General features: G+C 40.9%; 2 protein-coding genes across 2 annotated transcripts in view; both read right to left on the bottom strand.

Moving 5' to 3' along the window:
• Nucleotides 1-1,305: 1,305 nt before the first annotated feature.
• Nucleotides 1,306-10,721, bottom strand: bzw1a (basic leucine zipper and W2 domains 1a). Its single transcript, XM_033615527.2, has 12 exons — nt 10,582-10,721; nt 7,709-7,782; nt 7,407-7,583; nt 7,033-7,127; nt 6,821-6,886; nt 5,531-5,666; nt 5,316-5,425; nt 5,055-5,225; nt 4,500-4,646; nt 2,366-2,504; nt 2,152-2,274; nt 1,306-2,019 (listed from the first exon to the last, which is right to left on the bottom strand). Exons 2-12 carry the CDS (start codon nt 7,770-7,772, stop codon nt 1,988-1,990), a joined length of 1,260 nt encoding a protein of 419 aa, XP_033471418.1. The 5' UTR covers nt 7,773-7,782; nt 10,582-10,721; the 3' UTR covers nt 1,306-1,987.
• Nucleotides 10,722-14,098: 3,377 nt separating this feature from the next.
• The window catches only part of aox6 (aldehyde oxidase 6), a 28,256-nt gene continuing 16,777 nt past the window's right edge, over nt 14,099-25,577 (bottom strand). The window contains exons 20-35 of the mRNA XM_033615526.2: nt 25,417-25,513; nt 25,137-25,261; nt 23,150-23,283; nt 22,911-22,998; nt 21,733-21,819; nt 21,459-21,650; nt 21,108-21,335; nt 19,807-19,902; nt 19,295-19,423; nt 17,990-18,064; nt 17,849-17,901; nt 17,661-17,775; nt 17,503-17,568; nt 15,882-16,070; nt 15,639-15,806; nt 14,099-14,753 (exon numbers count right to left, since the gene is read on the bottom strand). Coding sequence (XP_033471417.2) covers nt 14,703-14,753; nt 15,639-15,806; nt 15,882-16,070; nt 17,503-17,568; nt 17,661-17,775; nt 17,849-17,901; nt 17,990-18,064; nt 19,295-19,423; nt 19,807-19,902; nt 21,108-21,335; nt 21,459-21,650; nt 21,733-21,819; nt 22,911-22,998; nt 23,150-23,283; nt 25,137-25,261; nt 25,417-25,513 — 1,893 coding nt within the window. The 3' untranslated portion in view covers nt 14,099-14,702. The remainder of the gene's footprint in view (nt 14,754-15,638; nt 15,807-15,881; nt 16,071-17,502; nt 17,569-17,660; nt 17,776-17,848; nt 17,902-17,989; nt 18,065-19,294; nt 19,424-19,806; nt 19,903-21,107; nt 21,336-21,458; nt 21,651-21,732; nt 21,820-22,910; nt 22,999-23,149; nt 23,284-25,136; nt 25,262-25,416; nt 25,514-25,577) is intronic.

Below are 25,577 nucleotides of genomic sequence, written 5' to 3'. Positions count from 1 at the left end.
TCATACGTTGGACATAAAGCCGTAGTTTTATTTGGTTAAATGCCAATTTTCTCCTTTTTTCTGGCAGAAATGTGTTTCAGATTTCATGACATTTTTCTCCATTACAATCCTTTCACACCAGAAAACAGTTTTTCCTCACATTTGTGTGGCACAGATATATCACAAGTGGGTTTTAAGTGCCAAAATATAAAGTTTGGATCTTTTATCTTCAGTTTGCGGTGACATATTTTCAAAAAAGTTTCTCTTTTAGTAAAGTAATTTTTTAAGTTATGCAGACTTCTGTGTTGAATCGACACTGTAGCTACGAGCGTGCACCTCCCCAGACATAACTACACGTCACAGTGACGCAGACCTCCTGTCTGTCTGTAAGCTGAAACCATTTCCCTCAGTAGAAACAAAGCTTTGATTTACTTTAATTTCACAGATAAGAAACAATAAATTGTGAAGACAATAAAGCCTCCACACACTGTGTGTGATTTATCCTGGCTGAAATATGAGCAGAGGAAATCTCTGCTAGCTGCTAGGCTAATTTATACAATTTAAAGTGTCGTAGGCTTGCGCTAATAACGTTAGCATGTTGTATTTATTTGGAAAACGTGTTTAGTATAAGACAGTTGTTTTGTCAGTGAACCTTGTGAGTTGTAATGGAGCCAAATTATGTAACGTCACCTTTGTTAAATGTTGCTGTTGTCCCTAAAAAGTTTGCTAGCTGCTAGGCTAATTTATACAATGTAAAATGCCATAGGCTTGTGCTAATAACGTTAGCATGTTGTATTTGCTTGGAAAACGTGTTTAGTATCAGACAGTTGTTTTGTCAGTGAACCTTGTGAGTTGTAATGGAGACAAATTATGTACCGTTACCTTTGTTAAATGTTTCTGTTGTCTCTGGTTTTATATGAGTAGAGGAAAAGTCCGCTAGCTGGTAGGCTAATTTATACAATGTAAAATACCATAGGCTTGTGCTAATAACGTTAGCATGTTGTATTTGTGGGGAAAATGTGTCCAGATAAAGACAAGTGTTTGTCTGTGAATGCTGCGAGTTATAGTGAAGCTGATTTGTGTTTGAAACTGTCTCTATTAAGCCATGTTTAATGTGTGTTTAATGTGTGTTTAAAATCAACTTATAAATGCTGACAACTGCGTAGGGTCTGCCGCGTAAGTATAAATCCCGCTTTAGAGCATTAAAGAGTTTGTTTAATGCACTTAATTCCCACACAACAAGAAATATGATAGTCTTTAAGTCTTGCATCACGATGAAGAGTGAAGTTGGGAAGCAAACACTTTAAAAAATAGCAGAAGAAGACATTTGTACCATTTCAATAATCTTTATTTTCATAAAAAAGTCAATCGGTTTATATCAGATTAAAGAAAGTAGAAACCAATAATAATCAGTTAGCTGGCGAGGCATCTTACAGGGGGGCGTGTCTCCCGACGGACTGACCAGAGTGATCTAGACACGCGGTACATGTTTACCCGAAAGTCAAGAAAGGAGGCGAAGTTTAAGACCCGACAAGAGCCAAAACATGAGCTGGGCAGAATTTTTAAAAAAAAGTCAAAAAGGGGAGAAGAAGAAAAAAAAAAAAATGTTGGCAAAACTGCATTTTCATCGGCCTGGCAAAAACTCGAATCCTGTTTCTGATTTAACGAGCAGCGGCCATCGAGATCACGTGGAATGTTTTGTATCCAAATTACAGCAGGAAGTACAACAATAATAATAAAAAAAAAAACAAAAAAAAAAAGAAGAGGGGGAGTATTCATCGTTTTCGCGACACCCAAACATGTTACGAGAAAGGACTGAGCCCTTTTTTTTTTTTATCGTTTAAATTATGTTTTGGAGTGGTGGAAGGGTGTGTGTGTGTGTGTTTGGGGGAAAAGAAGTAACAGGAGGTAGAAGAGAAAGACGGGAAAAAGACATTCTACTGCTCCTGCTGCTACTTATTGAAAAAAGAAAAAGGGAGGGGTAAGAAAAGCTCATCTGGCGGTGGATTTAGTCCGTCTCCTCTTCGTCTGACTCCGACTCTGCAGAGAGAAAACGCGGGTAAGATCAGTCATGATGATGATGAACATCCTTCCTGCTACGACATGTCAGAAACATCTGCCGTGAGAGGTTCGCTGCCTCAGGGTGAACGGGGGGGGTGTTGTTTTTTTTACCTTCCTCGGCGTTCTTCAGCCACTCGACGAATTTCTTCATCTGCTCGAGGAAAACGCTCTTCCCCTTGGCAACGTGGGCATCGGTGTACCACTTCAGTATGGCCTCTTCACTCAATACGTCCGCTGTTACGGGAGAAGCAGAGTGTCAAAACAAAACCAGACACTGTCAGTGGATGGTTGGCGTGAGATTACTGGGCACGGACGCCACACCGACCTTTGTAGAGGAGCACCACGATCTTCTGAAAGGCCTTCATGAAGTGGATGTTGTCGTAGCAGTACTCCTGGATCTTCAGCAGCAGGCTGAGCTCGGACAGACCCTGGGAGGTGAAGGCTTTCAGCAGAAGGCTGTATTGCTGCGGAAATGGGGAGACATGTCGTAAAAGCTTGTTGGTGCTGATTAACAGGAGGATCAAGCAGCTCTTCACACGACTACAGTTTGTTTGAGGGTTTGGTTGTTCTTGTTCCTGTCTCTGCTTGCTGCTTCACATCTTCAGTGACAATCACGTCAACAGTACAAACACTTGTGATGTAAGAAAACTTGCCACAAGCCCTCAACACTGAGCTCTGCTACTTCAGCGTCAAACAGACTGGAATGAAATAAGTTTGATACGAGTCCTCCTAAATCCAGTCACTCAGGCTCCAACAGGCCGATAAGGTATATAGTAAAACAGGTACGAACAAGACAATGATGGAAATTCAAACCAGAAGTGAAAATATACTCTTCCCAAGTAAACACATTGATGTCAGTTCACAACGATCAGTAAAAATGACCCTGACGATACCGTCTGTGCTTGTGGCTCCACCACCCTGATCCCCGTTTTACCACGCTACAAACACCTTCGACATTCGGAGCAGTTTGCTTCCTAAACATTTCCAGGCCCTGGCTTTAATCACCTCAAGTAATTGGTGTAATTCTTTTACGCTTTTCATCTTTTCACCTACATTTTCTCATTTTCCATAGCTTGGAAGGTGCTCGTTTAACGATGCAGACTCACTGTGTGATCTTAGTGCCGATACATAACCATGACGACCGCCTAGATATGCGACCCGGGAGTGAATGCTAATTGCTGCCTTTCCCATTATTTTCCCATTATTTTAAAGTTCATTTGACGTGCAGAGAGCATGTTCTTCCCCTTGGCATAAAAGACTGATGTTTTGTGGGTGTTCCCATAAATACAGACTGGTTCACATCCTACCTCAACAATAGAACCTTTTCCGTAAACATAGGCACACACTCCTCTCCCCCAGCTACTCTCTCTTGCGGAGTCCCGCAAGGTTCCATCCTAGGTCCCATTCTTTTCTCCATCTACATGCTTCCCCTCGGTCAAATCATTCAAAAATATGACATCTCTTTCCACTGCTATGCTGATGACACCCAGCTCTATCTTCCCCTCAATCCAAACTCACCAATATCTTCAACTGCATCAATGAAATAAAGTCCAGGATGGCAGTAAACTTCCTTCAACTAAATGAAGCTAAATCCGAAATTATTCTCTTTGGCCCCTCTGACAACGTCAACCTGATATCCAACAGTCTTGGCAACCTGTCCATTCTTATCAAACCTCACGTCAAAAACCTCGATGTCATTTTCGATTCTGCACTTAAGTTTGATAAACAGCTCAACTCAGTAGTCAAAGCCAGTTTCAACTTTGCACCATCGCAAAATTTAAACCATTCCTCAGTTTCTAGCCTCTCTCCACTGGCTGCCACTGCAGTACCATATTGATTTTAAACTTTTATTCACGTACAAAGCCCTGAATGGAGTGGCCCCTTCCTACATGACAGAACTTTTAACCCCATACTCCACCTCCAGACCCCTCAGGTCGGCTAACCTAGGACTTTTAACTGTTCCACGCACTTATTTTAAACTCAGGACCCAGACTCTGGAACTTTGGTCAACTTGGGTTGTTTTTAAATGTGCTTTATAAATAAATTTGACTTGACTATTTTTTTTAATTTTTTTTTAAACAGAAAAGACCAAACTACTCGGTCATAGACTATTTCGGTATTTCTTTCAGCTTTCAACAATTCCAAAGTTAAACAAAACATCTGCAGGACCTTTAATGTGTCAGTAAAATAAAGTAAATAAATGAAAAAGGGAACAGAGCTAATGTACTGCCAAGACAAACTGTGTATTTCACTCTCAATCATGCCAGAACCTGCAGTCACTGTGCCAAGGCGCACAATTTATTACCCACTCCTTGTGAATCAACACATGAGCATATTTTCACTTGTTTTATCAACTGTGTCTGATGGTTTACTCCATTTCAGTGCTTTATTTAACTGCATTCAGGACATTTAAACCACTTCCAGGACGTGCATATAAACAGCTCAGCAGTGCGGCATACCTTCAAGTGTTTGATGGCTTGTTCGGTCACCAGCTCTTCCTTCTTGTTCCACTCCACGGAGCTCATCACGCTGGTCCAGATGATGCAGATCATGGCCTGCTCGGAGAGGTTGGCCTTTTTCATCTCCTCTTTGGTGAAGGCGATAATCTGAGCCGACGTGGAGAGAGACACAGCTGGGTTAGAAAATACTGCAGTTGTAGTTGAGGCAGTGACAGTCTCCAGTAACACCGACAAGCTGCTAATTTGTTTTCAACTTTGTGATTCATTGTGTCGCCGCCGTTGTTGTTACTGGACTGTTTTGTAGTTACTGCGTCAGTCACAAACACTGACATTATGCAACATGACAACAGGGGGGTCAATATTGAGGACGTTTGCAAAGCACAGACAGCTGTTACCAAAGAGGAACAATGACATTCAGACCTTCACCTGCACCGACTGACATGTGACAGGCTCATTTTCAGCCAAGACCAATTTGAAAACGCAGCAGTGCAGCTGTGTCTTTGTTTTCCAATCCCAGAGAAAAGAGGAAGTGGTCAACCCAAACATTAACCTCACCTCCTTCTGAGGGTCACCGCGGGACATCTGCTCCTGGAGCTCCTTCTGCAGCTCCTTGCGGGCGCCGATGGATTGCTGGTTGCGGGCGAAGTCTGACAGCTCCTTCAGCCCGGCGTCGGTGAAGTACTTAGAAAAATGCTCGCAGCTCCGTTTGTTGGCAGGAAAGAGTTCCTGTGGGGCGCAGATGTTGTCATATTAGAGGACGTGAATACAAGACCTGGATGAAACTCTGGAGTAACTATGTACAAACGGTTTACGTACCATCAGCCTGTTGTCCATGCCGACTTTGCGGAGACTGGCAGCAACAGAGTTGATGTCCTTCTCATTGATCCATGACTTGAACAGCTTGACAGCGAAGGCTGCAGATACTCCTAAACACAAACAAGATAAGACTAGCTGGGTTCATGTTGCACTCTCACTGAATACAAACCCAGCAGTGACATTTTGGTAGGATGATCTCAAGCGTTCTGGCTCACCCTCTTTGACGAGGTTCTCGTTGAAGAGGCTGTTAAGGATGGAGGCTGATATGTTGCCGTTGGCCAGCAGGATGCCGGTCAGCATGGCCAGTTTGTTGCGCTCAGACTCAGTGAACCCCTTTAGAAACAGCAGCAACTGCAGAAGACAAGAAGAAAACACAAATACAGATTAGAGGCAAATTCATAGCGTCTACCACCCTGTGGGCTTTAGCTTCAACTTCACTGTTTCACAGCTGGGAAATTATCTATTTCACAAAGCACGTCTTTGTTACATTAACAGAAGATTAAAACATTTAACTGCTGATAATGACAAAAATTACGTTACACAGAAAAATTTAGTTTACTGCACATTAAACAGACAAACAGTCACTCCAGCATTTTAGCAGCTGGAGGTGCCTTTTTGTAATTGATTGCTGCCCCCCGTTGATTCCCGACGTTCGACGCAGCGCTTAAGGATCGTCTCTGTGAGCCGCTGTCCTGCCCGGTTAGCACAAGCCAACACAGCACAACGTGATCTCATCCCTACTTGTCAGGTTTTCCTGCGAGAGTGGTCAACATCCGACACCAAACTGGCTCGACTCCATTAAACCTGTTAATAACCGCTGGGCTGAATTTGCGTTATTGTTGCCATTGCTTTATCCCGGAGGGCCTGGACAGAGCGAACGCGAGGCGAACCGCACTGCCTTCATTTGTTGAAGCCTAACACAATCATACAAAGTGCTTTTTGCTGCATCTTTTCACAACTGTTGCAAGGTAACCACCGACTCACCTGTCCTCAAAAGCTTAACCGCCCAAATCACAGATCTGTACCTTACAATCTGCACAAGAATTGACAAGCAGGGAGTATCTGCTGTGGTTCTGACTGAGGGTGAGAGGGAAACGAAGATCTATGTGGGTGCATGAGACCCTCAGAATGAGACGTCACATCTTGGGTGACTGTTAGCGTATTTTATGAGTCGAGGACAGTTTAACAATCTGGGCCTAATTATGGTTGGTAAACATTATAAAGTAACTGAGGCGATGTCTTGCAGCCCTGCCTCTCAATTCGTCTGACTGTACATTTGGAAACACACCAATAACTGGGCTCTTTTTCCACTTTGAGTTGGAGATTTTTTCTGCTGGAGGTGTTCAGGTTGTCTCTGCAAAAAAGCTGCCCGAGGCTGCTAAAACGCACTCTGTCCGATCAGGGCCAAATATGACACACACCCCATTTTAGAGACGTGTCCAACCAGCACAAGAAGTTAAAAGTTGTTTTCACATACTAGTCCTAGCCTGTAAAAAAGCCCTCACCTTCTTGATCTCCTCTTCGAAACCCTTCTCCAGGTACTTGTAACGCCTGATCAGCTTGTTAAAAACCTGTTTTTGAGGGGGAGAAAAACACGCTCAGTTAGGATTTGCTTTTGTCATATCTGTACTGAAGAAAGACGGTTGCATCAGTCATGGATCACTGATGGCTGATATTTAATAAGTGCTTTTAAACCAGGTACAAAAATGATTTGTACCTGAGCGTATGCTTGCATTGTCTCCAGGTCTTCTTGTGCCGTGAAGAGGCAGAACTCGGTGCGGGTCATGTCGTCAGATAGAGTCCCGCCTGGGGCTGCAGGGGAGAGGATACAAATACAAGTCAACACAGGAGCTTCCTGCTTTAAAACTGGGATCGTCTACTTCCTGCTAGTGTTCGTTCACACACAAATGTTTCCCTGACATTTATATTGCACAATAATCCAAAATGCATGCCAAGAGCACTTCAGGTACACCTGCTAGCAAACGTATCACGTCTGTGCTCGATTAGAAACAAGCTATGATTTGCGTGAATGTCGAGGCTTGAGGGGAAAAACATGCACACGTGAATAATGTGTCTCCCGGCGCAACTCACCCAGCATTCCACCGGCCACCAGGATGTCAAAGAGTGTCTCTGCATATCGGCGGTAGTCAAGCTTAGCGCCAGAGGCATCAAGGAACTTCGCAACCGCTTCCAAATCAGTGCCAGTTTGATTCAAGCCTTGTACGATACTTTCTTGAAACTGAGTAGGGTCAAACCTCTCCTTTTCATCTGTGGAGAAACACACACATGTTGGACTCGGAACAAAAACACTCCCAAAAATCAAGATTTGGATGTTGTTAGACATGCAAAGCAGAAACCACAAAGCTGCACCAACGGCAGCGATAAACACAAACCTCTTTTCCTCGTTTTGAAACGCTGGCCTGTTAGCGTTGGCTTTTGCTGCTTTTGATTACTCATAAAAGACACCCTGACAAAAAGGACAAAACACAGACAGTTAATGTTTATTCAAGCTGTGCAGACACGTTCAGGCAGCTCAACAGTACACGGTGCTCCCTGTAATTATGTTTTGTGCTGCCAGGGTTTGGGTCGACTTGGGTGAGCAACAAGTCTGACGACAACACTTGAAGCTTGTGGCTGAATATGTACCTGAGCCGCTGATACTGACAGAAAAATATCACGTGAAAAGACCAACACCAACAAAATGATTGACGCCTGTAATTAGTATCGTCTGTGCAGAGCTCCATTGTTGTCCCAAAATGATTACACGTGTCACACTGGGTGACATGTCTCTTCATGAACATCCTTAAAATTATAACTTATCGACGCACTCATTACATTTCTGGGGTGAAACATTATTTTCAAGGATTTATATACACAGTAAAAACAACTTATTATTTTTTAATGTGAAACAGATAGTGTCTGGGCGGCCTTAAAATTTTAAGTTGACTGAATTTAAGAAGTTGATGTAATTCTGTAATTATTCAACATGTCTTTTCAAATTCAGTCAACTAAAAAAATTCAAGGCAGCCCAAACAAATCGTTTGCATTTACAGTGAACATAAAATAAACACAATTTATAATATCTCGATCTGCTTTGACTTTTTTAAACTTCTAAACTTGCTCCACTATTAACTTTTAAAAAACATGTTTTCAAAATCTTTGTGAAAAAGTTGGCCCTTTAAAGTTTGCCCTAGACTTTCGTCTGCTTCCTCAGATTTCCACAACATAATTTAATCAGGTATAACGTGATTTAACTATATCAAAAGGACTCCTGCTTCACTTCCTGGTTTCTGTAAAGGTGTGAATGCTGCTTACGTGCTGGTAAACTTTCCATTTTGGTAATAAACTCATAAATAATAAAAATTTTTATGTCAGGGCTTCAGGACACTTGGATCACTACGGACGAGCAGTATGGAGATATTTTGTGGTTTCAATGATGTGTTTTTGGACGTTTGAATCTGGGGCGCCGTCAGCCTCCATTAGGTGGAGTTGTGTTGCTACCTCCTCTCCCCTTGGATCTCTGCAAGTGATGTGAGGACTCTAAAACTTCACCTGAGCCTCCCTCATTTTCATTTTTAGGTGCACTACCCCTTGAAAGGAACTCTAAACAACTTTGAAAAATAAAATGGCTACTCACGATAACTGTTACGAAATTATTAGGGATGCTCGATATTGGATTTTTTTGCCGCTATATAACAACTTATTTGGCCGAAAACCATTATCGATATATCCACTTTTTCCCCCACTTATTTTTAGCGATCATCAAGCCTCTTCTGTCGTGGAATTACAATCATATAATGCATACGAGACATGAAATAAAATACTTTTAATGTATGTAATATTTATTCATGGTGCAAAGTATGGCCGATGCAACTGTGCACGCTTATTATTTAATCAGGCATAAAGTGGTTATCCCAGAGTCTCCTGCTTCACTTCCTGGTTTCCAAAAATGTGTGAATGCTGCTCACCTACTGGTGAGCTTTCTATTTTATTATTAATAAATGTATTAAATAATACTGCTATTGGATGTGTCGCAACCATGGCGTGCCAACTCTGCAGCACTTCTAAATCAAAATGAAGCAAGAATTATAGTTTACAAGTTAGTATTTTATTTAAATTGAAAACTATTTTGAAAAACAAAATGGCTGCCTCCAACAACTCCTGTGAAATTTATAAATATAGATGTTTTTTGTCGTCCCTGTGAGGCGTAAACTACACTATATCTTGCCTCTGCTATTCAAGGCGAACTTACATCACAAGCAGGTTGGCTCGTGTCAAGATTTTTAAAGTGTATGTTCCCAGGAAAATTAAAAGCAGAAGAAATTAAAAACCCTAAAAATAAGGTTTGGTATCAATTCACAAGAGCAAGTGTGAGACATCCAATACAGAGAGCAATGGGCTTGTGTCACAGTGCCACAGACAGGGTGAAGATGACACATATTGTTTGTTTTTCATGTGATAAAATGTACAATAACTCCAGTTTTATTCTTTACACGTTAGTTTTCAGCATGCCATGGCTGGGACATCAGGTGCTTTTATTTACTTGAGTGTCATTTTAAATAGTCTAAATACACACACACACAACAACAACAATATAAGTTAGTGTTGGCTTCGTGTACAATCAGATTTTGTCACCAGTGCCAAAATACACGTGGGCGTTTTAACAATTAGCCTCCAAACGCAAATGAAGACAAAAGACAGTCCGAGGTGGTACAAAGGAGCTGGCGCGTGTTGGTGGCTGTGATTAATCAGGATGGTCACAAACTACACCACAAGTGTGAACCTGAAGCAGAAATACTTTGGTTGTTTTTTGGGAAGCAGCAGCTCGGATATAAAGAGGGATTGTCCAGACTACAGCCGGCTAATTGTAGGTTAGCATTAGCTAACTCCGGCCCTCACCATGCGCTGATCCTGCGCTCTTAGCCGGGCCCGTTAGCTAGCTAGCTAACCGTATTTGTTTAATTTACGGTTTGAACCCAAAAGTTACACACCGAAACTAATCACGAGATGCTGCTCTGCCTTAACACACAACTTCCTGCCGAAATGTCACCCTAAACTTTGAGCAAACATCGAGGCAGTCTTGAGGTATGTGAGCTACACAGAGGCTAAAGCTAACTTCAGGAAAATCGCCCCGGAGCAGCGCCCGTGAAGGCAACATTTCCGAGCAATAACGTTGTTTTTCGCTGTCCAACACGACACTTCAGCGTCTTTACGGTGACGTTCAGCTGCGAGGCGACGCCGAGGAGGTGGAAATGCGGGTACTCACCGAAATTAATGCAGATAAAAAACGGTTGTAACCAGGGGAATCAAAGTAAGACTGTCGACTCTCTCAGCGGCCCAAACAAAAAGACCTTCCCGTCAGGACTTCCGCAGGCTCCGCCCGCTGCGCATGCGCGATTTAAAGGGGCTTTCCGATTCACAAAAAAATAAAAATAGTATTTATTTTTTTATCTTTGATGATTTTAAGGATAAATACAGTATTTATAGCGCGGCATTTTACAGCTATATTACTACATATTTATTCCGTTAATTTGTTACTGTTAAAACGCAGTTTGATTTAAGTATGACGTCACAACTGCGTCAACTAAGGGACTGTTCCCTACTTATCGCAGGAGGGTGTGACGTCATTTATTTATTTATTTAAATTATTGTTTTGGGCTTTTTGCCACTAATGATAGAACAGTTTTACTTAATTTAATTATTTAATTTTAATTTTATTTCATTCTTTTAATAATGTATTTTATTTTAACCCTTCCTAAAGCTACAGATATTTTTCCTTTTTTATTTATTTTTTTTTAAATTTAATTATTTATCTTAAACTTACCCCTTCATGTTTGAAAGTTACAAATCACAGACAAAATGTTTCTTTATGCTTGATGTGTCCAAGGAACATCAGAAATTTCAAAATCCAGCGATAATTTCTGTTTTTACAGTTGCTGGCTGTGATAAATGGTTAATTTTGGCAATAAAATATATACAAAATACACATATAAAGGAGGGGGGTGGCTGGAGAGTGACCTCGTTTTTTTTTAAAAAAACATAATTTAATTTAATTTAATCTCATTTTAATTTTTATCTTATTTCATTTTATTCTATTTTTTTGTTTTTATTCTATTTTATTTTTTTAAATAATTAATCTTTATTTTGACCCTTCTTAGAACTACAGATATTTTTACTTTTTTAAAAATATATATATATATATTTATTTAATTATTTATCTTAAACTTACCCCTTCATGTTTGAAGGTTGAAAATCAAAGACAAAATGTTTCTTTACGCTTGACGTATCCAAGGAAACAGGAAATTTCAAAATTCAAAAAATGCAGTTTGATTTATTGATTTAAGTATTGGGTCACAGCTGCATCAACTAAAGGACTGTTCCTTAATTATCAGAGGACAGTGACTTCATTTTTTAAAAAAAACAAAAACAAAAACATAATTTAATTTAATTTATTCTATTTTGTTATTATTTTTATTTAATTCTTTTAATAATTAATTTTTATTGTGACCCTTCTTTGAATTACAGATATTTTTTTTTTCTTTTTATTTATTTTTATTTTATTTAATTATTTAAACTTACCCCTTCATGTTTGAAAGTTAAAAGTAAATTTAATTTATTTTTTATTTTGACCCTTCCCAAAGCTAAAGATATTTTTCTGACTGACTGGCAGAAGAATGCACAACCACCATAAATTTATCAGATCATTTTTCATTATTATTATTTTTTAATTTACTCTCTTTGTTTTGTCACTCTTGTCTTGCATGCTGGTTAGTTTGTGCAAGCGGTTTATTTTTCGTGTAACTTCAAATGAGATGTAGAATAAAGATGAGATATGACTATTTTAAGCTCAGATCTGGTTATGTTTTTATTCTGACAGAAGCGTAACAGAGAATCCAATGATAATTTCTGTTTTTAGAGTTTCTAACTGTGATAAATGATGTAATCTTGGCAGTAAAACAAATCTCCTCTCCCCAAAGGCAGATCAAAAAACCTGACCCGGGAGGACAAAACTTGCACAGATGAAGGGAAGAGAAAAGAAAGATTAATGTAATGTAATGTAAAATATGACCTTTGCATCCCAAAACAGCAGATATGTGTTCATTCTGTATATTTGTTATCTTTGCCAGAAAATATTCAGTAAACAGATCAAATCTAATCGTCACATCAAACCAATTTACAAATTCCAAACTGTACTGGATTAGCTGCTAATTAACCAATTTTTAATCCATTTATTGCTCACAATAGGACAACCAATCACACCTTTTAAAAGAATGCATTGCTTCTGGTAACGCAGTTAACCACACCTCCTCATTAGGGTTTCAGTTTCTGTCTCTAGAATTCATTAGGCGACATTAGGAGCTCTCTGAGAGCATTCTCAGGATGTTTTTCGCCGGTCATCTAATATCAGTAACAGGCTGCACCAGTAAAGAGTCCCGAGGCTCTCCTTGTGACCTGCCACACACACATCACACTGATCAGTTATCACAACAAAGAGGTTATTTAAACACAACCAAGTTCATATATGAAGTCATCTGATGCTCACTAAGCTTTTCTTTAAGGGCCGCTGCTGCTGTTCAATGAAACACACAATGGAGTGTGTACTTACTTTGGTGTGTAGTTCAATGTTGAACTTGTTTTTTCTTTTATTGTCTTCTTTTTATTCTAATCCTGTAATTATATGTTTTAATTTCTTTGCCTTTCCTCTCCTTTGCTTGCTTGTTCTTTTTTTTTGATCATCAAGTCTCTTCCGTAGTGGAATTAACCAACCCGTTCTCACTCTGAAGTCGTCGAAATCGGACGCTTGAACAGGGACTTGGGGTGTCAGACAAGAACGAAAGTTAATGCAGCAAAAGTCCAAGCAGGGCGGGAGGGATGGTGGTTGATGGATCCAGTAACCACTGACTTTCACCTGGGAGAGCGGTGTTCACTTCGCCCAGACTGTTGCTTGAGTGCCCTCTATTGGTTGTACACTACACCTTCTGCGTGTTCCAATACCCATACTACCATACTATTCAGAATGCCAGATAAAGATTTAGTATGTCCCAGTTTATGGTGCGTATGAACTGTAGTATGGATTTGGACAGCCCTTAGCACTCCTAGACTTCCAAGGAATGCACCCGCAAAGTCTGATAGTCTGCAAGCGCGGTGAAGTCCGAACATTTGGTCTTTGATGGATATGTGACGGATCCGGACGATTGTATACCACCGGATCTTTGACAGATATGTGACGGATCCGGACGATTGTATACCACCGGATCTTTGACAGATATGTGACGGATCCGGACGATTGTATACCACCGGATCTTTGACAGATATGTGACAGATCAAGACGATTGTATACCACTGGATCTTTGATAGATATGTGACGGATCTGGACGACTGTATACCACCGGATCTTTGATAGATATGTGACGGATCCGGACGATTGTATACCACCGGATCTTTGATAGATATGTGACCGATCCAGACGATTGTATACCACCGGATCTTTGATAGATATGTGACGGATCTGGACGATTGTATACCACCGGATCTTTGATAGATATGTGACAGATCCAGACGATTGTATACCACTGGATCTTTGACAGATATGTGACCGATCCAGACGATTGTATACCACTGGATCTTTGATAGATATGTGACAGATCCAGACAGTTGCATAGGTCCTGTTTTTGCATGTGTGTCATTTTTGTTGCTGGATTAATAAAGTATATCTATGCTGTGATGGTTGAGTTTGTTGTGGTTGTGTTCTGCGACTGAATGAATACAGAGGAAACACTGGGTTTATTTAATGCATTCAATAACTGCTCAATCATTTATTCTTCTATTGGTGAAACAGTGATTCTGTAGGATAAGAGCAAGAGCGTAAGAAAATATGAAGTAAAGGGTAACTTTGGTATTATTCTTTAAACCTGGACCCTCTTTTCTACCTAAGCTACTACTCATTTTTGAAACTGTTCCAGTATTGAGTGAGAGCGCTGCTGAAACAGGCTGCAGGGTAACGGCATGCTTGCATCATCAGTGTACATCCTCTTAAAGTGTTTTTGTCACTGACAGGCTCAGATTGTTAGTAAAAATGTCCAACAACATTATGAAAGGATCCCTGCAGAGAAAGACCTTTTGTTAAAGAGTAAGACCCTTTTTGTTTAACCAGAAACAGCCCTGAAATCACCATCACCAAACCCACCAGACTCCATTTAAATAATTATAAACAGATTAAAACTTTAGTCAAACATAAATTCAGGTAGCTACCATACATGAAGAGAGTGATGCACTAGCAAAACAACATTACTGTGACAATTTCTTTACACAACAAAATTTCCATGACTTTCCCAAAATTGATTAAAAAAGCAAAACAAACAAACAAAAAACAGCTGAGATTGAGTTTTAGATGTTTAAGGCCCACGGTTTGAAAGATCCTGGTTTGCTGGCTGGAATCTGGAGACAAAATAAAACAATAAAAAATTATGAATTAATTAGCAATCACTTTAATATGCTTTGTAACGGACACTGAAGACACATACTTTAACCACTGAAACCTCAGCAAAGTGACTTGGTTTCTTTCAAAGACATAAGAAGGCAATGAGCAACGAAAGAAGAAACGAATCAAAAAAATAGCAAGAAAAAAAAAGAAATTAAAAACTACATTTAAAAATAAAAAAATTAAATTTAAAAACAAGAAAATAATTTTTAAAAAATGGAAAGAAATAAAGAAAGTTAATCCTGACCTGGAAAAAAATGCTTAAAAATTACAATAATTCTGTAACATTATGTAAAATAGCTTCCTGAGCTTATTTAAAAAAAAAAAAAAAGAAAATCTAGTTGCTTATTTCCTTTTCCCCTATGTTTCTGAAAGAAATCGCACCAATTTGCTGAAGGCTCAAAGTGGTAAACACTTGAAAAGGCCTCTGAAAGCAGCACAAAAAAAGTGGTGTTGCTCCAGCGTTCAAAGGGTTAAGGCAACAATTACTTTCACGCTGTATTAAGTAAACTTTTATGACTTCTAGCATCAGTAATATCTACAAAAAATCATTTGAGCTGGCAAACATTTGGCAACTCCTTTGATAACCGAATAATCGTTTTGGTATTTTGCTGGTTTCATGCATCTTAAATGTGACAATTTGATGCTTTTCATCGTGATACACGATAAAAACCTTAACGTCTGTGGATTTTTGGAGCGTTTGTGGAATAAAACATACACTTTGAGGACATCACCTGGGCTCTGCTAAAATTCCCAGGTCCCAATCTGCTCAAGGATTCTTGTGATGAGCCTTAAAAAAACTCAAAAAAACAAGAAGAACACAAGTATTTCAGCATTTTTACCTTCTGAGTGAACGGGGAGCAACAAGCCAGACAGGCCCTCTCTGGTGTCGCAGGGCTGTCCAAGGGAAAGGGGCCGACTAAACCGGACTCGGAGCGGGCTGCAGCCACGGCGTCTTTAATGGCAAAGAACACTGAACTGCCCAGGAAGAGGACGGGCTCTCCAATACCCTGCAGGGACAAATATTCAGAGTTATAATCCTTCAGAGATTCTAGAAAACCAAGGTGTACATCGTGACCTCTGACCTTTGAGGAGTAGATGGCGTGGGGGTTGAAAGAGTCTGACAGCAGGTAGACGCTGAAGCGAAGCGGCAGGTCGCAGAGCGCAGGGATCTTATACTGTGACGGACCTCGAGTGTACAGGAGCCCAGAGGGGGAAAACTTCAACTCCTCCAGAGTGTAGAGACCCAAACCCTGCATGAACGCTCCTTCAATCTGAGGGACGGAGTTAGGAGAAAGGAAAGGAGGGGAGGGAGAAAGTAAGGGAGATATCGTGTTCACAAGGATGTGACTTAAATACGTAGGGGTGGACAACCTGAAGACATAGCGCCTCCGGCCACGGCTGCAACGACTTCTTGGCAGAAAAGTAATTGGCAGTTACTTTGATAATCGTATTACGCTCAATGCTCTGAGACAGAACACCCTCATTTATGTGGGCTTTTAAGGAAGAACCAGAAAACAATATAGCAACAGTTGATTGTTGCAGTGTTCATTTTTAATTGACGAAAACTATGGTGAAAATCCTTCGTCAACGACCTTTTTTCCATGCCGAAAATGAGACGATGACAAGCTAAAAATAGATCTTGATAATGAAAACTGAGATGAAATCTAGGCTTCATTTTTGTTGATGAGATGAGACGAGACGAGACGAGAAAATGTTAGTGCTGGACTATCGGACATTGAAAGCCGAGAATGACTGAGATGAAATGTAGGCTTCATTTTTGTTGACAAGACGAGATGAGACGAGACGAGACGAGAAAATGTTAGTGCTGGATTATCGGACATTGAAAGCCGAGAATGACTGAGATGAAATCTAGGCTTCATTTTTGTTGACAAGACGAGACAAGACGTGACAAGATGAGACCAGACGAGACGAGACCAGACGAGAAAATGTTAGTGGTGGACTACTGGACATTGAAAGCCGAGAACGACTGTGCTATCTTCAAATGCCGCATGAGCGACAGGCTGGTAAGGATGTTTCACTTACCGCTGAACGGCAGACATAAGGGTCCGTCCTAACACTCACACTTCCCCTCAAAATCGGCCCTAGCCCTTGTTTTTGAGCGCTCTCGGGAAGGGCTAGGGTGTCCCAAACTTAAGGGAAGTGCTTTTCAGCCCTTAAAATCCCCGCTTAATTTGAAGGGCCTTGCGATGCACACTTACGAACCCATCTCAACTGAGGGGAAGATTGAATCTCCCAGGATGTAGTGCCAAACGATCCAGCCAGGCGAGTTTTCCAGGAAGATGGCAGCCTCCATGAGAAAAAAGACGCACAATTGTAAGTGCTATTTTCGCAAATAAGCATGCAAAAATTCCAAAATATGTCGGAATGTGTTATGTTTCGTTGAGTTAGAATATGAATGCTTGAAAATCACTAATTCACGATGCAGCCGACATGAATATCTGCAGAGTTCTCCGTGCCTACGTCGACGATACATGTCTGTTACGCTAATTTGCATGAAGTGGCGTCCCAATTCGTAGGTAAAATTCCCGTCTCCATTTTCCTTGTAATTAGTGTGAAATCACAAAATCCTGTCTGAAACCTTCCTAAAATATTCATAGTGTCATACCTGTGTGTTACGGAAGTCACAAGGTATCAGATTTTTTCCTTTTTCTGCTTTTACAAGTCACAACAGACGAGACTCACCTGGCCGATGTCCACTGAGGGGTTCACACTTCTGCCAATGTCCACCACAAGGTCCGTCCTCACGGTCTGCGAGACAAAAACCAACACAGTTCTGTCAGATTGTAAAGATCTCACTCGGTGAGACGGCTGATGTCGAGGTGCAAAGGTTCAGTTCAGACCCTGTAGTCTCCTGTGAGGCAGTCCAGCTCCACTTCACAGCAGCACGCTCCGTATGTGAAGTAGGCGTACGGCTGTCCCTCCATCTTGTCCCAGTCCATGTAGAGGTCTGGACCTCTGAGGACACACGGGGAGCTGTCAGCGTCACTTCGTACATCGACACATTAAATCTAACAGATTTCTGCCGTACCTGTAGAATCCAGTCGCCGATAAACTGATTTTCTCAAAAAACGCTGCCGTGATCTGAGTGCAGATTAAAGAAATTATTCAGTTTCCAATTTTATTACGCAATCCCAGAGACTTTAGGTTTTCCTTTCTTATCAGATCATACCCAACTCTCCCATGATCCTTTGGGGTCTTTCTGCCTGATCGGCTCCAGGCGCTGGTACAGAGTCTGGCAGGCAATCTGACGGAGACACAAATAAAAATATTACCTGCAAGTTTACCTGTTTTTTAATTAATCTATTTTTTCATTACTTTTCTTTTTTCTTTTCCAGCAATGCCCTGAATTCACGTTCATATGGGCAAGAAGGATATAAAATATAAAACGACCACAATAAAATGATGAAAAAATCCAAATAAAAAATAACCTTTTGGATATAAAATGTCATCACTTCATCGTTTTATTCTGTTAGACATTTGTGGGAAGTTTTGTCATAATTAGTGTATGAATTCTTGAGTTATGGCCAAAAGATTTTCAGTTTAATTCAGTTTATTCTTCAGTCAAAGTTGACGTTTGTGCCAAATTTAAAGAAATTCCCTTTAGGTATTCTTGAGATGTTGTGTTCACATGAATGAGACAGATGCAAGGTCACATTGACATCTCTGACCACCAAAATATAATCAGCTAATCGTTGACTGTTAAGTGGACGTTCATGCCAAATTTGAATAAAAATCCCTCAAGTCTTCTTGAGATTCATGAAAATTAAACAGACGTGAGGTTACAGTTACCTTTGGACACCAAAATAATCCTCATCCAGTTCATCCTCAAGTCCAAGTGAACATTTGTACCACACTTCAATAAATTCCCTGAATCTGTTCTTGAAATAATCACGTTCACAAGAAGGAGATGGATGCAAGGTCATGCCGACCTTGACCTTATACCCTTGACCACCAAAATCTAATTAGTTCATCCTCAAGTCCAAGTGAACATTTGTACCACACTTAAATAAATTCCCTCAAGCTGTTCTTGAAATAATCACATTCACGAGAATGAGATGGATGCAAGGTCATGGTGACCCTGACCTTTTAATCTTGACCACCAAAGTCGAATCAATTCATCCTCAAGTACACATTTGTACAGAATTTTAAGAAATTCCCTCAAGGCATTCTTGAGCTACCGCATTCACAAGAATGAGACATACAAGGTCACAGTGACCTTGACCTATGTCAACCACATTTACTTTTCTGTTTGTATTGTTTTGTTTTGTCTTGTTTCATCTATATCCCAGGTGCTGTCGACTCCTACGTATGCACTGTGTCACTAACGCGGTTTTGTGTACTGCACTTTTCACAAATAAAATAAATAATAAATAAACACATAAATAACTAATAATGATAATAATAATAATAATAATATACAGAATAGCTTAATGCTTAAAAAGAACCAACAGAAAATGCAGGAACTGGACTTCACCTTGACCGCCATGCCGTTGGCGTCAGTTCCGAAGGAGGCAGCAGAGGGGCAGGTGTTAGGAACAGTGTTGGTGCTGGTTTCGCTGATGTAGATCTTACAGGGTGGGATGTGAAGCTCCCGACTCGCCACCTAACAGCAAACAGGAAACAAACCTGGAGCTGAAAGGATGGTACCAACAATGTTCTTGATATTTGTTAACAAAACACATGAAAAGACAACTATTAGAATTTTATCCAGAAAACTACTGTCTAAATTTACATTCAGTCAGGACCACTCTAGTCAAGGAAAACTTTATTTCCATTTGCAGTATTATATTTGGCGGTATGGCTCTGTTCTGGGGCCTCTCTGTTTTGTGTATGTATAAATATATGTTTGTAATGTTTGTTCATTTATGGAACATTTCACACATTCATCAGCAGTCTGTGAATGTCCCTCACCAACAGGTGGGGCAGCCTGTAATGGGATGTACTGTGGAGGCCAGTGGACACTGACTTCCTGCTTCTTTACAGTACCTGCTGGATTTTAGTGTGGAGTCCCTGACCCATCTCCGTCCCACCATGAGTGACCAGGACAGAGCCGTCTTTATAGATGTGGACCAGAGCTCCGGCCTTTAACACACAAAAACAAGCACACAACCACCATCAGAGTTAATTTAAATTTTTTTAAAAAAAAGACAACTAGCAACGTGGCACCTAGTGGACTTGTCAAGTTCGTTGAATAGACTAACATTAACATCTCCGTTATCTTAATGCTGGGATAGGCAGTTTTATTTTGGGGTCACTGGGCAAAAATCCCATGATAAACTTTAAGTATATTGTAATTCTAGTGGTCTGAGAAAACAACTGTTCTCATTACAAAGTCATCAAATACCGCAGCTTGGTTGGTGACGTCCACATCAGACACTGACAAGAAAAGCCATCCCTTCTCAGTGGTATGATTCGCCACCAGTTTATAACACCACCGGACATCGTCTGTTTGAAATGCCACTAGAAAACAACGTAACTTAAGGGCCACCTGCTTCTGTTGCACAAGAAAATCAACGCAAGTACGAGGTGTTTTACCGACTTTGTAAGTTTATTTTGAAAAAGACTGTATGCATCTAACAAGCAGAAACTGTACATTTCCTGTGAAAACCGAAGTGCAATCACCAATAGACAACCATGAGCAATTGCAGCTGCTTCATACAGTAACCAGTGTTTCCCATACATCAATTTATTTAATCTTTTTTCATTGTAGAGCTAAAATTTGCTAGCCATCCTCCTGTCTCTCCACCTCACTCCCCGCCATTGTGCACTGCTTTGCCGGGAGGAGAGCGGACGCCAGCTCCAGAGACAAACCCCCAGTCAGCAGCCACAGCAACCTGAATCCAGTCAGCACAAACCCCAGCTCCAGGGGACCGGACAGCCCCAACTCCCCACTGGATCAGCAAACATTCTGTTGCTGCCGTTACACAGGTTAGACCTGATGCTGCTGTCTACCACCAGCCTGCTATGACATCCAGTGCTGGGGGGGGTTGTGCGAGCCAAATTCGAGCTATTCTGTATTGTCTCCTGAGCTGCTGTCTGATCCCCTCTCTACGAACAAGTCCACACAGGCGGGGAGTGAGGCGAAAAGACAGTCGGGTGGCTAGCAGCTTTCTCCAGAAATCTGCCTACCCCAGCTTTAAGGCAACCAAGTCTGAAAAGCTAAACATACGTCTGAGCTGCATTTGTGTTTAAATCCTTACAGAAATGCACACTCAGCCAGTATAGGTGCAAAAACATTTTACTGGCATGGCTAAAGGGTTGAGCAAAACCAAACTGAATCCACAGACCTGATTTAAGAAGCTCTCCCCAAATGCAATCCCATATTTAATGGGGATGATGGCCATCCCTCTCTTCTTCCAGCGGTTCTGCTGGTTAAACTGGTCCACAGCTCTGCGGCGGGCGCTGTAGTCAGACTTCCCCTTACATTCCTCCCAGCAGCGCAGCATGTTCTCCGGGTCGAACTCAAACTTGTAGTGAGTGACTGACGGCCCCTTGTACATGTTGATCTCCCGAATCTGAATGAAGAATTTGAAAACAGAAATAAGTTACACCGTATTTAGTACTTGTTAAAAATAAGATATCGTCCAGTGTCTGCTACTTCTAGTTTTTGGAAGCTCTTTGGTGAGATGGAATACAACCTGGTCTGCTGGGCGTCCCAGCACCACTGCCACATCATTGATCATGATCTCCACGACCATGAGGCTCTGTGGCACGCCAAAGCCCCTGAAGGCGGTGTTGGAAGGCAAGTTGGTCCTGCAGGCAGCGCCATGGCCTCTCAGGTTGGGGATGTTGTAGGCATTGTCGAATTGAAGCAGAATTTTTTCTACCACCTGCAAGAAGAAAAGAAATCCATGATTACATGACACTTTTTCTCTTTAGAACTTCATAATAAACATAATCGCTTGAACCAACCAAAACAGATTCATCCACAGCATAACCAGCGTTGGTGTAGTACTGGATATCTGCAGCAACAATCCTTCCGTCATTCATGAAACCGACCTGAAACAAACAGCAAACAGGATTTCTTAGAGCAATAAAACAACAGTTTGGATCAGCAATAAAATGTGAAATTTTGTCATATTTAGCGTATGAATCCTTGAATTATAGCCAATACCCTTTTTTGTGAGGTCACACTAACCTTGACCTTTGACCAACAAATACCAATCAGTTTATCCTTGACTCCAAGTGGACGTCTGTGCAACATTTGAGGAAATTCCCTCAAGCTGTTCTTGAAATATCTAGTTCATGAGAATAAGCCAGAAGAGGTCACAGTAACCTTGATCTTTCAACTATGATCACCAAAACCTAATTAGTTCATTGTTGAGTTCAAGAGGATGTTTGTGCCAAATTTAAGGAAATTCCCTCAAGGTGTTCCTGAGATATTGTGTTCCCGATAATAAGATGGATGCAAGATCAGAGTGACCTTGACATTTGACCACCAAATGCTAATCAATTCATGCCTGCGTTTGTGCCAAATTTGAGGAAATCCCCCAAAAGGTGTTCTTGAGATATTATGTTCTCAAGAATGAGACGTATGCAAGGTAACAGTGACCTTCAAGTTTGACTATAAGTAGACGTTTGTGTGAAATTTGAAAAAAAAAATCCCTCAAGTCCTCTTAAGATATTGCATTCATGAGAATGAAACAGACGTGAGGTTATAGTGACCTTTGGCCACCACAATCTGCTCAGTTCGTCTTTGAGTCCAAGTAGATGTTTGTGCCAAACTTGAAAAAGTTCCCTCAAGTTGTTCTTGAGATATCACATTCTCAAGAATGAGACGAATGCAAGGTCACAGTGACCTTGACCTCAACCACCAAAACGTAATCAGTTGATCCTTGACAAAATTTGAAGCACTGTTTGAATGTTAGCCGCCGTGACAATTATGGCCTTCGCGTTAAGCATTTCAGAGTGATGCACTATTTCCTTCTCAGATGGTTCAGTTTTAAGGAAAAGACAAAGTATCCAGTATTTATTTATCCAGGATAATTTTTCGGGTTTATCTTGGGAACCTTTGCAGAGCCTCGAACCCCGAGGTCTGATTTAAAGATTTTTCTTGAGAACCTTGCTGAAATGAAAGCCAAAGTGTGTACTTTGTATTTAGCCAGGACAGGGTGACGGCCTCCCGTGATCAACATGTCCTCTCCTCGCTCCAGGACACAGCGCACTGCACGATTGGTCCTAAACAGAAAAAGAAGAATTCAGAACATCTCCTGCTTTGCTTTGATTCCCATCATGTCACTGTGAATGTTTTCTGTACTCACTGATCACTTTTGAAATTGACAAGAAATTTCTGATCCTGTTTGTTGTTGTTTAATTCAATGTGACTTACTTCCATGCAGCCACAGAGGTAATGGAAGCCAGTATCGCAGTTGAAAAGACCTTCCCGCCAAAAGCTCCTCCTATCCTTTTGATGTGACAGGTGACCCTGTTGGACGGGATGCCCAACGTCTCCGCTATTGCCTCCTGAAGTCAGGAAAATGAGACAAAGCAAACAACAACAATCCTCCTCACCTCTGATTTCTCTTTCAGCAATGGTAGTGATGTTAATGAAAAGCTATCAACATTTTATGATCTATGTCAGTCTAAAAATAACACATTCATGAGATGATGATGCATCATGAACTCTCTTCTGTCTCTTTATTGAAGAAATGAATAGAAATCTTAGAACATATTTACAAAGGATGTCCCCATCTGATCTCAAAGGTCAGTATCAGGGTCAATCAAGACCTTTTTTTAACTGTGAGGTCACAGGACCTTTGACATTTGACCACCAAACTCTAATCAGTTCATCGTTAAGTTCAAGTGAGCCTTTGTGCTAAATTTGAGGAAATTCCCTCAAAGTGTTCTTGAGATATCATGTACACAAGAATGAGATGGACACAAGGTCACAGTGACTTTTGACAACCAAAATCTAATCAGTTCATTTGTGAGCCAAAGTGGACATATGTGCCAAATTTGAGGAAATTCCCACCAAGTGTTCTTGAGATATCGCTTTCACAAGAGTGACACGTACTCGAGGTCACAGTGACCTTTAACCACCAAAATCTGATCAGTTCGTCGCTGAGTCCAAATGGACGTCTGCGCCAAATTTGAAAAGAAATAAAAAAATCCCTCGAGGTGTTCTTGAGATATCACGTTCACAAGAATGAGACGGATGCAAGGTCACAGTGACCTTTGACCACATCAATCTAATTAGTTTGGCGCTGAGTCCAAGTGGACATTTGTGCCAAATTTGAGGAAATTCCCTCAAAGTGTTCTTGAGATATTGCTTTCACAAGAATGAGATGGACACAAGGTCACAGTGACTTTTGACCACCAAAATCTAATCAGTTCATTGCTGAGTCCAAGTGGACGTATGTGCCATATTTGAGGAAATTCCCTCAAAGTGTTCTTGAGATATCGCTTTCACAAGACTGACACGTACGCAAGGTCACAGTGACCTTTGACCACCAAAATCTGATCAGTTCGTTGCTGAGTCTGAGTGGACGTCTGCGCAAATTTCAAAAGAAAAAAAAATCCCTTGAGGTGTTCTTGAGATATCACGTTCACAAGAATGAGATGGATGCAAGGTCACAGTGACCTTTGACCACAGCAATCTTATAAGTTTGGCGCTGAGTCCAAGTGGACATTTGTGCCAAATTTGAGGAAATTCCCTCAAAGTGTTCTTGAGGTATGGCTTTCACAAGCATGACACGTATGCAAGGTCACAGTGACCTTTAACCACAAAAGTGTGATCAGTCCATCGCTGAGTCCAAGTGGACGTTTGTGCCAAATTTGAAAAGAAAAAAAAAATCCCTTGAGGTGTTCTTGAGATATCATGTTCATAAGAGTGACGCGTACGCAAGGTCACAGTGACCTTCAACTGCCAAAATCTGATCAGTTCGTTGCTGAGTCCAAGTGGACGTTTGTGCCAAATTTGAAAAGAAAAAAAATCCCTCGAGGTGCTCTTGAGATATCACGTTCACAAGAATAAGACGGACGCAAGGTCACAGTGACCTTTGACCACATCAATCTAATAAGAGAATGGGACAGACGTACAAATGGACAACCTGAAAACATAATGCCTCTGGCCAAGACTATCACCAACGCGGAGGCATAAAAACATTACAGCTAGGATGCAGGTACATCTTTCTTCATACGCATGCACTAAGCATACACCGAATTGATTCTAATAACTTAAAAGTACTTGAAGTGAGCACTGTGCAGCTGTTTTATCTAGGACAAAACAAGTGACTTATTATCGGCGGACACTCAGTATTAAATTCTATGGATCAGGACTGGGGAAAAACAACTTTACTATGAAAGTATCTGTGTACCTGAGTTAACGTCGGCCACTGGGTGGAGACGTAAGCTCTGAACTCCTTCTCCTCCCCAACAGGAACAACCAGCATGCTCTGGGTCTCCATGTAGAAATGCTCCTGGCCACCCATCCGAAACTCTCCTGAGGAAATGATTACGAAAACCATTGGACGAAACGAAAAAAGTCTGATTCTGTTTTATATATATGGGATCAGTTATAGTACTCAATTTTTTTTTCAAGTCTCAGGTCTGAAACAAAAGTCACCAAATTTCACTCATTCCTTCAACACACTTTACCTTCATGAACCTGATCAACAGTTTGAAAGGCTTTGGTCACATCTCCTCTCTCAATCCTCCTCTGAGGCTCAAAGAAAGACGACCTCTCAATGGCTTCCTGTCACAGCGAGAAACACAATAAGAAGCCGCAATGTCAACTCACGCACATTTTACTTGCAGAA

Source organism: Epinephelus lanceolatus, chromosome 24 (assembly GCF_041903045.1).
Source record: "Epinephelus lanceolatus isolate andai-2023 chromosome 24, ASM4190304v1, whole genome shotgun sequence".
Classification (NCBI taxonomy): Eukaryota; Metazoa; Chordata; class Actinopteri; order Perciformes; family Serranidae; genus Epinephelus; species Epinephelus lanceolatus.
The sequence above is the reverse complement of the archived record's forward strand: the minus strand, read 5'-3'. Positions and strand labels throughout refer to the sequence as shown.